The 13883-nt window shown below is 39.7% G+C and overlaps 4 protein-coding genes across 4 annotated transcripts; 3 read left to right on the top strand and 1 right to left on the bottom strand.

Moving 5' to 3' along the window:
• The first annotated feature begins 1702 nt into the window (after positions 1 to 1702).
• Positions 1703 to 6110, top strand: LOC110858705 (S-adenosyl-L-methionine-dependent tRNA 4-demethylwyosine synthase TYW1). Its single transcript, XM_022107558.2, has 13 exons — positions 1703 to 1899; positions 2018 to 2363; positions 2443 to 2778; positions 2837 to 3045; positions 3298 to 3634; positions 3705 to 3924; positions 4043 to 4229; positions 4306 to 4338; positions 4434 to 4536; positions 4592 to 4702; positions 4857 to 5027; positions 5101 to 5205; positions 5613 to 6110. The coding sequence occupies exons 2-13, from the start codon at positions 2085 to 2087 to the stop codon at positions 5727 to 5729; spliced, it is 2208 nt and encodes a 735-aa protein (XP_021963250.1). The 5' UTR covers positions 1703 to 1899; positions 2018 to 2084; the 3' UTR covers positions 5730 to 6110.
• A 111-nt stretch (positions 6111 to 6221) lies between these two features.
• Positions 6222 to 10558, top strand: LOC110858726 (ATP-binding cassette sub-family F member 3). The gene is made up of 15 exons (XM_022107585.2): positions 6222 to 6316; positions 6396 to 6480; positions 6563 to 6674; positions 6767 to 6938; positions 7006 to 7291; positions 7373 to 7427; positions 7488 to 7841; positions 7918 to 7931; positions 8013 to 8289; positions 8360 to 8591; positions 8669 to 8871; positions 8936 to 9030; positions 9125 to 9161; positions 9278 to 9344; positions 9957 to 10558. Exons 2-15 carry the CDS (start codon positions 6408 to 6410, stop codon positions 10122 to 10124), a joined length of 2145 nt encoding a protein of 714 aa, XP_021963277.1. The 5' UTR covers positions 6222 to 6316; positions 6396 to 6407; the 3' UTR covers positions 10125 to 10558.
• Positions 10559 to 10708: 150 nt separating this feature from the next.
• LOC110858860 (mitochondrial pyruvate carrier 1) lies at positions 10709 to 11746 on the top strand. Its single transcript, XM_022107748.2, has 4 exons — positions 10709 to 10973; positions 11174 to 11274; positions 11356 to 11449; positions 11537 to 11746. The coding sequence occupies exons 1-4, from the start codon at positions 10906 to 10908 to the stop codon at positions 11655 to 11657; spliced, it is 384 nt and encodes a 127-aa protein (XP_021963440.1). The 5' UTR covers positions 10709 to 10905; the 3' UTR covers positions 11658 to 11746.
• On the bottom strand, positions 11731 to 13338 carry LOC110858859 (superoxide dismutase [Mn], mitochondrial). Its single transcript, XM_022107746.2, has 4 exons — positions 12776 to 13338; positions 12315 to 12646; positions 12021 to 12252; positions 11731 to 11945 (listed from the first exon to the last, which is right to left on the bottom strand). Exons 1-4 carry the CDS (start codon positions 12802 to 12804, stop codon positions 11852 to 11854), a joined length of 687 nt encoding a protein of 228 aa, XP_021963438.1. The 5' UTR covers positions 12805 to 13338; the 3' UTR covers positions 11731 to 11851.
• Between the last annotated feature and the right edge of the window lie 545 nt (positions 13339 to 13883).

Genomic DNA, 13883 nt, shown 5'->3' with positions numbered 1-13883 from the left:
TTGATGTAAGCCAGTCATTAAATGTACTGATCAAAGAATAACGTGAATAAATAAATGACTACCAACCAACTTGGGCCACAGTAGCGATAACCTGGCAAATTAAATGCCAATTGACTGTCTCCCCTCTTATTTAATGGGCGTTTTCGAATCGCGCTTCTCCGAACACGTCCAGCGGCCCACAATGGGTTTCTGTAACAGCTGGTAGATGTTGTGTAGTCCGTAGATGGGAATAAAGTCAATCCAATATAATTATTAGGTTGCCTCCATACAATTGGTAAGTCACTATTTGGTGAAGATAATAGAGCACAAATTCTCCATCTTTTTCATCATTTAAGTGACTTGAATCCAATCGAATATGTGTGGAAGGACATTAAACACAACGTGAAAAGTGAAAACTCAGAAGCAACAACGGCATTTGTAGTGGAGAAAGCTCGTGAAGTAATGAACAGTTATACAGAGCAGCAGTGGCAAAGACACGTTCAACACGTGATTAAGTAACGCATTTTTACTTTGACAATAACTTCGAGTAAAAACTACATGTAATACTTGTGTGTGATTAGAGCAAAAGTATTTGGAGAACGATGGAATTTTTGATAGTTTCTTGGATCATAACGATGCGGAATAGACCCTCCACGAAGAATCGTGGTAAGTACGCTATTTTCATGAAGCATTGGAGTATAGTAAAAACGATTTGTAAGACACCATTCCGGAACTCATGGATGTAAATTTATTCGATGTTTATCGGTCACGATTTGTAATTGTTGAACAGATTAGGTAGGGGGTGGATTTGGTGGGGGTGGGGGTGGATTTAGGTGGGGGTGGGGGTGGAATTATAAATGCCGTACAACGTTGAGTGTATGTGTACAATGTCCTGAGTCACCATTACTGTCACTCTCGTACAGGTGTGGTTCAGAATTGTTGTTATTACTCGCATCTGAAGAATTAGCTTTTAATCGTCTCACTTCTGTGACAAAAAATTTTACGACGCCGCACGATGCCAACTTGTACATGATGTTGGATCCAGTGTACGTCATAATTAATTCGTAGCCCTGTACGTCAAATATAAGTTCATGATCAACGATGACGACGATGGTGAAGAACTTGACCAAGATGGGCTCGAACCGTCACCTTCAGTCCGACGTCGACTCTGTTATGACGAGACTCCAGATGACACCCCATTTGACCCAATCGAGGTCGTGACCTTTTTCGTGACCTATGACCTCTATCTTATAATTTTCAACGCCCGGGCGAATTCTGACAAAAATAATAAGACATTACTTGTCATGAAAGATTGTGATCACCATTATTATTTCTATTGTTTACCATGTCAATAAAATATTTATCTTTATTTATGTTTTGTGTTTGCTGATTCCTTTTTCTGCTTTTACTAATTCTTAATTATTAACATATTTAGAATTTATTGTACAAATTTTATTTAGCATCATCTTTTATCTTTGATCTTTAAGAAAATTTGAGATTTTTGAGAAATTTGATATTTTTAAGAAAATCTGAGATTTGGGGGAAATTTGAGATTTTTGCGAAATTTGAGATTTTTGGGAAATTTGAGATTTTTGGGAAATTTGAGATTTTTGGGTAGATGGTGGAAAGTAGATTGTTGGACAATTAGTAAGGTAGATGGTAGATGATAGAAAGGTAGATGATGGGCGATTACTTTGGGTAGATGGTAGATGATGGACGGTACCACATACCATCCATGCCGTGCACAAATGGTAATTCACGACTTGGAAGCATTTGAAAAGTTGTTAAAATATTGCTAATATTTTACTAATTAACTGAACAATTAATTATTCTATTGCCTCGAGAGAGTAGCCCCCGAAGTAGACTCCTCTTTCACACGAATACCCCTCTAATTTCGTCTTTACTTGAGCTGATTTTTTGGTAAGAATTTTCAAAAATAATTTTTTTTTCAATATTTAATTGCTAAACTTGCCATCATACCAATTAATTAGTTATTTAACTAATTAATTCCTTCAATCTCGCATTTTCACTCTTCCAGAATCTCTGGATGCAGTAGTTCGTCGACAAGAAACTCTACTCGTCGTCGCCTCAACGATAACAAAATAATGGCGACAATTAATCCCCCTCTCAAGGAGAAGCCCCGCGGGATCATTGCCGGTCTCGCCGGTCGTATCTGGTACGTCGCCGAGACACTTTTCTCCTACGGTTACGCTATCCTCGAGTCCTTCGTTTTCATCGCGTTTTCCGGTCTTTTTATCGCCGTGAGGTCATACTTTATCAAAAATGAGGAAGACAATCTTATCGTGACCTCGTCCGGGGGAGGGCGAAACTCTGTCAAGAAACATGTCAACATTTACTACGCCTCGCAAACCGGGACAGCGCAGGTTTGACCACAGACAGAGTTATATTTACAATAAATTATTTTGTACATTTTTGACAAAAAAAAAACTAACTTTATTTCAGCGTTTCGCCGAACAATTGTTCCGAGACGTGGAAAAGATGGACGACGCGGTTAACTGTCCCGGTGACCTGTTATCCCCCGTGAAAAACTTGTCCCTCACAGAGGTCGAACACTTATCGGAATTAGGTCTAGCTTCCTCATCACTGGACTCTGTGGGCGTCGCGATTTTTATTGTGCCCACCTATGAAGACGGCGCGCCTCCCGATTCAGCCGAATGGTTCTTTAAATCCCTCGCGGAAAACGCGGTTGACTTCCGCGTGTCGAAAAGCTACTTGAAGAAGATGAACTATGCCGTATTCGGGTTGGGAAATTCTCTCTATTGTGACAATTTCAATAAGGTATGGTTAACCTTTTGCTCATCCCGGTACGGATTATAATTTATATTTATTCGTGCAGGTCGCGAAGCAGCTTGACTACAATTTAGCCCACCTAGGGGCACAACGACTCCTCCCCCTCCAACTGGGAAATGAGAATAGCACCGAGTCTGACTTTGGCAGCTTGGTGGCCGACTTCAACATGTGGAAGAGACGTCTTCTCAAGATACTTTTGTCCAACGAGGCACCCGCTTTTCATCCTCTCGGCGGCATCACCTCTTCGAGCGATAAGTTCGTATAGCAAATTATCGTGGGTATCTAAACCAAGTTTTGATCTGGGTTACCGATAGACACAATTTTTATACTAAGCTAGTGTTTTTCACGGAGACTAAATTCGAGAAAAATTAGTGTTTTAAATTTCAAAATTTGAGGAAAAGTAGCGTTTTAAACTCGTCAAAATTCGCGAACTTTTACCCCGCTATGTTTCATCGTATTTTGACATGTTACATGATACGGCAATTTTCATTTTATTATTTCTTGCAGAAATTCTCATCCTCCTCAAGACGAAGACCTTGTCGAATCTTCCTCCGAAGACGAGGCTGCTGACGACACCGTCGACCAACCTGGAACTTGTGGAAGCAAGACAGAAATCAAAATCAACCAAAATAATAAGACATCTTCCGGAGATCTCGTCGATTTAGAAGACATCGGCTCCCTCGTGATCACGGCGAGAAAGAAGATCGCCCGAGAAAAACAGGATTTCGCCGAGATGGGAAATTTAAAAGAAATGGTAACACCCGAGCTGAGGAAGGCGCTGACAAAACAAGGCTACAAACTGATTGGGTCACATTCAGGGGTTAAATTGTGTCGCTGGACGAAGGTATCAAATAAATAAATTAATTAATCGTAATTAATAAATTAATCGAAAATTACGTAATATTGCTTTCCAGTCAATGTTGAGAGGAAGAGGTGGCTGTTATAAGCACACCTTTTACGGCATCGCGTCCCACCAGTGCATGGAGGCTACGCCGAGTCTCGCCTGCGCCAACAAGTGCGTCTTTTGCTGGCGTCATCATTCAAATCCTGTTGGCACCGAGTGGAAATGGAAGATGGACGAGGCGCAGATGATTCTTGACGGAGCGTTGCAAAACCATTACAAGATGATCAAGGGTTAATAGATTGATTGATTAATTAATTATGATTAGGAATTTTTTAACATTACTAATAATAATTAGTGGGATGACTTATTAATAATTATGATTAATTACCTCGCTTTTTAACCTCTTAGAATTTCAAGGAGTTCCTGGCGTAAGTCGCGAACGTATCGAAGAAGGCTTGCATGCCCGCCATTGCGCCCTTTCCCTCGTCGGAGAGCCCATCATGTACCCCGAAATCAACAAGTTTGTCAAACTCCTGCACGCCAAGAACATTTCGAGCTTTCTCGTCACCAACGCCCAGTTCCCAGACGCCATTCGGTACTGGATTAACGTGTCAAATTTGCATACCATACAATTGGATGCATTGGTAAACTTATACCTTGAATTATTACAGAGCCATGTCACCCGTCACGCAGTTGTATGTCAGGTGATGATTTATTTAAATAACTTAAGTTTAATAATTTTAATTTATCCACACACATTCCCCATTGGCATTTATATAATTATTCCTACTTTATGCAGTGTCGATGCGGCGACGAAGGAAAGTCTCAAGAAGATTGATCGCCCCCTTTTTAAAGATTTTTGGGAAAGGTTTCTCGACAGTTTGAAAGAAATTAAGGATAAGGTAAATATATAATATGTGAATTATTGCTTATCTTACGTAATAAATCTTCTGACAGGGCCAACGGACGGTTTATCGCCTCACCCTCGTAAAAGACATGAACGTCGCAGAACTTCAGAATTACGCAAAACTCGTGGAACTCGGAGATCCAGACTTTATTGAAATTAAGGTGATTCATGTCGTCTCGACACATTGACCGAGACGTTTAACATTAAATATCACACGCTTTATCTTAATTTTGGCAAAACCGTGTTGTTAAACTTTTAAGAACAGATCTTCAATTGTGAAAATTACTAAAGCATTTATTTTCTCTCTTCTTCCAGGGCGTCACGTACTGCGGGACATCCAAAGCGTCCACCTTAACGATGGAGAACGTACCGTGGCACGAGGAGGTGGTATCTTTCAGCCAATCCCTATGCACCAATCACCTCCCCAACTATGAACTTGCATGCGAGCACGAGCACTCCAACTGCATCCTCCTCGCGAACAAACGGGTAATAAAAATCATGTCAAATAGCTCACGTTATAAAATATGTATATTCTCATGAGAAATTATTATTTTTTTAGTTCAAAATCGACGGGGCTTGGCACACATGGATTGATTACGACAAGTTCCATCAACTAGTACAAAAATACTACGATAGCGATGGAACTATCACGTTCAACGCGTTGGTATGAGAATTAAATAAATTTAGTTAATTGGTGTAACTTGATTAATAATTGGGGGTGGGTAAAATACTTTGTCAAAATACAGTATTTTGGTCTCCGTTCTTCCAAGGGCTTCAATTTTCAGAACTATTGCAGCTGCAAAAAGATGAGAATCTGCATGGCAGTCATACGAAAATACATGTTTTAGTAAGAAATCTGTCAAATCACATATCACGAATTTTATCAAAACAATGTATTTTGATAGCGATAAAAAGTTAATTTCTTAATCAAACATGTATTTTCGTATGACTGTTATATTCTCCGTGAAGATTCCCATCTTTTTGTAACCGTTCTGCCCTGGGAAGAACTGGACTCAAAACATTGTATTTTGACAGAGTATTTTGGCCCCTTTAAAAAACGTATGAAATTAGGACTACGCCGAGAAATCACCGTCCTGGGCTGTGTACGGTTCGAATGAGAAGGGATTCGACCCAGAGGAGACGCGATGGATGAGAAAATCAAAAAACAAGGACATTTCAGGGTGCTAAATAACCGCACAAATAAAGAAATGCGTAGTTTAATTGAGCAGAGTGCCTTCACGTCAGACTCTTTACACTGTTTTGCAATGTATAAAATTAATTATATAATTAATTATTTAAGTCAGTTTAAAATGATTAAAAATTTAGAAAACTCTCTTGTCCAATGTGCATGTGAACCATGTCGTATGTATAGTTTTTTGTTCTCTTCTATTTTCTCGTTTCGTTTAGATTTCTAAATTGAACTACATTTGAATATTTTAGTACAGCAGTAATTAAATTATTTAAAGTACAAACAGTTTTTGCCTGTACTGATATATTTAAAGAATAACTATGCAATTAAAAACTGCGTGTTTAATATAAGTTAGTAAATAAAACTTGTATCAAACTTTACAATTTGGCCCATTTTATACTTTTTACGCAAACTAATTGCTCAATTAAAAATTGCATATTTCAACAAAATTGTCTTTGTTGTCTAATAATTTCATTTCATTTACAAAATCACACCCGTTGAACAACTAAAAGCTGTGCTAGGACGACCGGGAAACTCGTTCTTTTCAGCCTGACCACTCGTGCAGGTGACAGGTTCAGAGTAGAAGGTCAGAGTTTAACTTAATTGCAATTATTTTAACTGTATTTGCGCCCTAATTAATTAAATTTTAATTGTGCCCTTGGCAGATTCGACTCGAGATGGAAGTGTGCGAGCAGCTCATCAAGGAAACCTTTCCGCAAATTAATGAGGACATTTATGCCTACGTGGAAGGCAAGTGGTTGATTGGTCATATAATTAATTTGTAAATATAAAAATGAAATTAACTTTGAATTAATGTTTTTGAAATTTCCAGGAATTCTGACCGTTGGTCGAGAAGACTTTGAAGATGAGACCCAGGTGTTTGACGCCATTGGCGAAATGCTGTTGGAAATCTCAAATGTTGGCACGACCGAGGAGGACGTCAAGTAATTAATTTGATCAATATATTCTGTTTACGTAACCATTTAAATTAGTTCAGTTAATTGTAATTTGTATATATTTATATTTAATTAATTAGAGCCGTCTGCACCACGATTTATAACACGCTCGGTCTAGGCGAGCAGAATCGCTGCAATAAGAATGGGATTCGTAAACTTGACTCGACAATCCAAATGTCGACCCTCCTCTCGGACGATAAGCTCACGGATATCAACTCTATTTGGATGCGAAATGCAGGAAGCAATGGACAGGTATTTAAAATGGATGATTAACTATGTAAATTATTAATTACGTAACTAATCGCCACTCTTGTAATAGAGCCTCGTGGACTCTAAAAAGTTGCAAAAGGCGGAAGCTAAAATCTTGCAAAAGCAGGAGAAACGTGCTGAAGGTGGTGGCAAACCGGTCGTGAGCTTGTCAACTCTCATGGCAAATCAGGAATGTCAAGCCTCTGCGGCACAGGTCATTTCCAAAAAGGATAACAGAGTCTCTGCCGCGTCCGGAAAAATTACTGACATTAAGATTGAAAACTTTGACGTCGCATTCGGAGATAAGGTGCTTATCCAAGGTGCCACAATTTCTCTCGCGTTTGGGCGACGATATGGTATGTAAAAAAATGTATAAATAAATTATATGGAAATTAACTAAATTAGTTAAAAATTAACTAAACTGTTAATTCGTGTAGGTTTAGTTGGGAGGAATGGATTGGGAAAAACAACCCTTTTGAAAATGATCGCGCAGTAAGTGTGGCTAACAAACTATTTCAAAATTCTTGTAATTCTAATAATCCTTGAACTTAGTAAGCAACTCCGCATCCCGCCAGGCATCTCTGTCCTTCACGTAGAGCAGGAAGTCGATGGCGATGACACACCGGCGTTAGAAGCCGTCCTGGAAGCGGATGCCGTACGTCACCATCTCCTGCAAGAGGAGAAACGTCTCGTCGCCCTCAACTCTGCTGATGCTGCAACCGAACTCAACGAGGTGTATGCCCAATTAACAGCCATCGAGGCAGACAAGGCCCCCGCACTGGCTTCCGTCATCTTGGCCGGACTTGGATTTGCCCCCGAAGAGCAGAGCCGACCCACAAAGACGTTCAGCGGAGGGTGGCGCATGCGGTTGGCCTTGGCGCGAGCATTATTCGCAAAACCTGACTTGTACGTAATTTTGAAATTTTCCCTACTCTGTTACTCTTTACAAATTTTTTTTTACATTCTTCTATTTTTACCTCAGGTTGCTGATCGATGGTAATTAGATTATATACTATTATATACTATTATATATTCATAATATAACATAATATTATCATTATTGTCACCGCGGGGAAGAACCGAGCAACCACCTAGACTTAAAAGCTATCATTTGGTTGGAGAATTACCTCCAGTCCTGGCAGTCCACCATCCTCGTTGTCTCCCACGATCGCCAGTTCCTCAACGAAGTCGCCACCGACATCCTTTTCCTCTACCAGCAGAACATTGAGCACTATCGTGGCAACTATGAGAACTTTGTCAAAACGAGGGGAGAACGGCTCAAGAACCAACAGCGCGAGTGGGACGCTCAACAACAACTCCGAGCCCACACGCAAGAGTTCATCGACAAATTCAGGTAATTCTTCTACCTGGGAAATGTTGGCCTTATTAATTGCTAACCTCAATGTTGACATGTTTATTATCAGATACAACGCTAAACGAGCAAGTTTGGTGCAGTCAAAAATAAAATTTTTGGAGCGTCTGCCAGAACTGCGCCCTGTCGATAAGGATGGCGAAGTGGTTCTCCGTTTCCCGGAAGTGCAGCCCCTCAATCCGCCCGTACTTCAGCTGGACGACGTCGTATTTGGTTACACCAAGGACAAAATCGTCCTAAATCGGGTTACCATAAGTGCTGGGTCGGACTCCAGAATTTGTGTGGTAGGGAAAAGTTGGGAGGAAAATACAATTCCATATTTCAATAAATATTAATATCTACTTTTGTAATGTTATTTCAGGTTGGAGAAAACGGTGCTGGAAAGTCCACCCTATTGAAACTAATTTTAGGCGATTTTCCGCCCACGGGAGGACTGGTGATGACTCATCGTGGAATCCGGTTTGGATATTTCAGCCAGCATCACATTGATCAACTCAGCCTCGACTTGACGCCAGTGGGCCTCTTGCAACAAAAATTCCCCGGCGCAACGGTTGAGGAGTATCGGTAGGTTAAGAAGTAGTTAAAATCGAAGTTGTATACAAATTTTTTACATTATTCTTTTGTTTAGTCGACAACTGGGCCGTTTCGGTGTTTCTGGCGACCTCGCACTGCAGTCGATCGCATCTCTCTCAGGGGGACAAAAGTCTCGGGTCGCTTTCACTGGTACGTGCACTTTATCATATATACACATGTATATATAAATATATATATATATCTTCTTCGCTTCGCTTATCATTATTGGTGTTTGTTTTATTAGTGATGTGTCATCCGGGACCCAACTTTCTAATTTTGGAGTAAGTTTAACTTTAAGTTATTCATTTAACTCCTAGTTAAATGAATTTTCTAAAAGTTTAATCGTAATTTATTTTTTAATTTAAACTATAAAATTAATTGATAATTATTCAATTAGCGAACCGAGCAACCATTTAGATGTTGAAACGATTGAGGCGTTATCCGCGGCGATTAATAGTTATCAGGCAATATTAATTAACTTATTACATATTTTTTATTATGTTGTCCTACATATTTCGTAACTCGACTCATACAGTCAAGAGCAAAACTTTACGACATATGGAAGAGACTTTTGGGACATGTTATTCAAATGGGGAATTAAAGGCCGTAAAGTTTTGCACCGCGTACCTTTCCGAATAATTTTTTTAACGCTGTGATATAATTTTTATTGAATAAAGAGTGCAAAAGTAGGGGGTGACGTGGTAAATTATTTTTGTCGCCGAATTTTTTTCAAGGAACTACAAGGAATTGAAAGAATTAATTTTGGAAGAGACTTTTGGGACAGCCATAAGCACAATGTGTTGTCCCAAAAGTCTCTTCCAAAATTAATTCTTTCAATTCCTTGTAGTTCCTTGAAAAAAATTCGGCGACAAAAATAATTTACCACGTCACCCCCTACTTTTGCACGCTTTATTCAATAAAAATTATATCACAGCGTTAAAAAAATTATTCGGAAAGGTACGCGGTGCAAAACTTTACGGCCTTTAATTCCCCATTTGAATAACATGTCCCAAAAGTCTCTTCCATATGTCGTAAAGTTTTGCTCTTGACTGTAAACAACTCTCGTATTTTCCTAGGGGGGCGTGATCCTCGTTTCTCACGATGAGCACTTGATTCGAAACGTATGCAAGGAGCTGTGGGTATGCGGTGGAGGAAAGGTCAAACGGATGGACGGCGGATTCGACGAGTATCGCGACGCTGTCGAGAAAGAATTGGACTGCGTCGTATACAAGGATCGGTCTTGATGACGGTGCTATTTTAAGAATCAAATGGATATCGCCACGCCGTCACTATAAATAATTAATTGTCAACCTTAACAAGTATTTAATTGTCATCATTACCATCATTCGTCAACGTCATGAAGAAGTAGAAACTTTAATGGACCATCAGGAGTTAACTCTTTTTATTTTTATCGTCACGAATAAGAAGAAGAATTAAAATCTCTCTCTTGTCCGACGCCAGGTCACGCCACCCACTCCGTCACGTCGTCAAACATTTATACATCTCGACTATAAAAGATTATCGTCTGCGTTATCAATAAATCGTCGTCGTCGTCTTATCACTTATCTTCGTAAACTTTAAGATGGTGAGGAGACTGAGGATGAGATGTGATGATGATCATGCCATCTAATCTTTAATAATAAAGAAGAAATAAATGGTACAGAGATATTTAAAAGTGTTGATGTTTTCGGGGGGCAATTTTTTTGCAATATCAAATTCATAGTTTATCGTTGTACTGTACGTACACATTAATGTTGCATAACAATTTTGCATGCTAATGCCGACTGAATATGAGATGATGGCCAAGGTCGTGCAAAATCTTCCTTGCACACAAAACCACATGGTTTGGTTGGTGCTACTCCAGCCTTTCTCTGCGTGTCCAATTTTTCAACACTTATTTATTTGTGGTGGTGGTGGTATTGCATAATTTCGACCCTGCTAATTCTCACACCCTTCGAATTGCAAATTCTTGATTTAACTTGTTCTTTGGGGTGTTATAGAGTATAAAATATAGTGTGAAAAATCATGGCCGCTTTGCTAAAGAGAGGTGTGGATTCCCTTAAGTCTAAGGAGTTTAGGGACTACTTAATGAGGTTGGTTATCAAGTAGTAATCTATTATTGATTATGCACTTCGTTAGTTGAGAAATTGATTTACCAGAAAATTTAACTGTGCAAGTTAAATGGTAGCTTTTTAACTCAATGTTTCGATCTTTGTTATCAAATTCCTGCTTATTTTAGTGCAAACTGCATACTCTAAATAATACTGACTGATACACCTACTTTATTCAACAGCACCCATTTCTGGGGTCCTGTTGCAAATTGGGGAATTCCTTTGGCAGCCATCGCAGACACCCAGAAACATCCCAAATTCATCAGCGGAAAGATGACCACAGGTTTAATTAATATCGCAATTTTGTCTCGTGTTTAGTTAATTGTGTCAAAATTTTGAAAACTAATAATTAATTACTTTTCAGCGCTCTGCCTGTACTCGTTAATATTTATGCGTTTCGCGTGGAAGGTCCAACCCAGAAATCTGCTCCTCCTCGCCTGTCATATAACAAATGAATGGTTTGTTGCATAAATTTAATTGTGACAACGTATGAATTGAAAAGTAATAAATATAGTATGATAAGTATGAGTATATTTGATAAATAGCGCCCAGCTAACCCAGGGGGCTCGATTCATCCAGTACGAGTACATGGGGGGCAAGGAAAAAGATCCCGAAACCGTCCTGACCACCACTACGTCTTCTAGTCAACCACAACCACAAAAATAGTTGTCAAAAATATAATAAAAATATAATATCTCATGATATGCAAAACTGATAGAGATTAAAAATGACGTTACTATTACATTCTAGCAGAATTTATCATTGTTTTATTGACTTTCTTTTAAATTATTCATTACATTACATTCGTACTTAATTTTACTACGTTTTGCAATATCGGACTTTGCTCTGTCTGTTCGTCTTTATTTCTTGGCATTGTACAATCGCGTCGCGACATCAGTCCAGTTGGCCACGTTGAATATATTTTTGACGTAGTCGGGTCGCACATTTTTGTACCTGTGGATGGATGTGCAATAGTACTTAATTTGCATTATAATATGCTGATACGAATTAAGGGTTTGTTATATTTACTGCAAGTAGTAGGCATGTTCCCAAACATCAATCCCAAAGAGTGGCACTAATCCCGTCGTAGCCTCGAGGGGGTCCTGATTCGGACAGGTCGCAATTTCCAATCGTTTCGCGACCTTATTGTAGCCCAACCAGCCCCAGCCTGACCCCTGGACACCCACCGTCGCTCCGCTGAGACGCTCCTTGAAGGTGGCGAATGATCCAAAATCTCGTTTAATCAAGTCAGCCAGCTCGCCTAACAAATATACAAACTAGCAATTATACACTGATGTATTAATCTAAACTTGTCTTACTCACCACTCGGTTCCCCACCCCCCTTTGGGCTCAAATTCGCCCAAAAGATAGAATGATTGATGTGACCTCCTCCATTGAATCGGAGTGAGGGTGCGAGAGCGATCACGGCAGAAATGTCGCCCTTCGCCTTGGCCTCGGCTAACTTCTCCTCCGCCACGTTCAGATTGGTCACATAGGTCGCGTGATGCTTGCCGTGGTGGAGTTTCATTATGTCGGCTGAAATGGTGGGTTCGAGAGCGCCATAGTCGTAGGGAAGGTCGGGAAGGGTGTGCTTCTTTCGGGTACTTACTGAAACAGGGGATGATGTCGATAAGGCCCCTCCACTGATAAATGTCCTAGTGGGGAATTAAATATTAACGCCTTTAATTAATTCTGATTATTTCATCACATTTCGAGTGACATTAAAGACTCTTGAAAGATGAAGGAGGATATTCAGATTATTTAATCTTTTCGAGTTAATTTACCTGACTGGCGACGAGACGCTCCTCAACATATTACGTTGGTATCGATAACCTTGAAATAGTTCACTTGCTGAGTTGACCTTGTTGACCTTGCACTGACTGAGACTGGAGACGGAATATTTTGATGCCGGGCTACAAGATATGATGTCATATTATGCAAACTCTAAATCCCAATATTCTCCCAATTCCCTCAACCCGGGAGAGACACTCAAATAGTGAATCACAGATCAGTCAAATTTTCTTATTTTCAGGATGGAAGCATTAAAAGATAAAATTTCAGAACTACGACAGTTGCAGTTTACACGTTGGTCAAGCAGTAGGATGGGAGAGGGATCTTCCGGCTGGACAAGTTTGATCGACGGGACCGATACCTCTTACGAAGTTCCATTAAGTTGTCACTCTATAATGCTTGAAATCGTTCCCAAAGGGCGCAATTTTGAACTTCACGTTAACGTTTCTATTAATGCTGGTGGTGTTAGTCCAATCCACCGATTTCCAATAGATGATAGTTTTATCTGTGGTTTCTCCAGTACAAAGAGACGTGGCCTGCTTCAACTAAATATTGAATACGGTGACCGTATTTTAAAAATTTCGCGAACTATATCTCCAGAACAATTTGACGAAGCCAAATCTAGACTTGACAGTTTCACCAACGAACTGTACGTAAAAAGTGAAGAGTTCAGCGCAGAAAGCAACGAGCCAGCCGGTGGGTCCAGCCGTCAGTCTTTGTCGTCTATTTCATCTATTGACGAAGAAGAAGGCCTTCCCCAGCACGAACAGGAGGACTAGTTCGTCGCTGGTCATTTGTCGCCAAGTCTTCCTCTTCCAATCACCAATTTAGGACGCAAGAGACGAAGTTTAAGCAGTTTACTAATTGTTATTCTCCGGTAAGTTGTTTGATTGCTAGAATGTTTAATTGCTAGCTGAAGTAATTAATACGATTTGGCTTTGATTGTTTATTTGAAATCAAAAGTATAATTGCGAAATAGTTGATGAATTTGCAGTAATTGTGGGAATCAGACTAATTGTGAATTATTGATCTGGTGTCAACCCGAAGTGGTTAATGGTGTACAGAAACATCGCCGAAGCACTCGATCTGAACGAACACCAC

This window comes from Folsomia candida, unplaced genomic scaffold (genome assembly GCF_002217175.1).
Source record: "Folsomia candida strain VU population unplaced genomic scaffold, ASM221717v1 Fcan01_Sc022, whole genome shotgun sequence".
Taxonomy (NCBI): Eukaryota; Metazoa; Arthropoda; class Collembola; order Entomobryomorpha; family Isotomidae; genus Folsomia; species Folsomia candida.
Note: the sequence above shows the minus strand (reverse complement) of the source record. Positions and strands in the feature narration are given on the sequence as shown.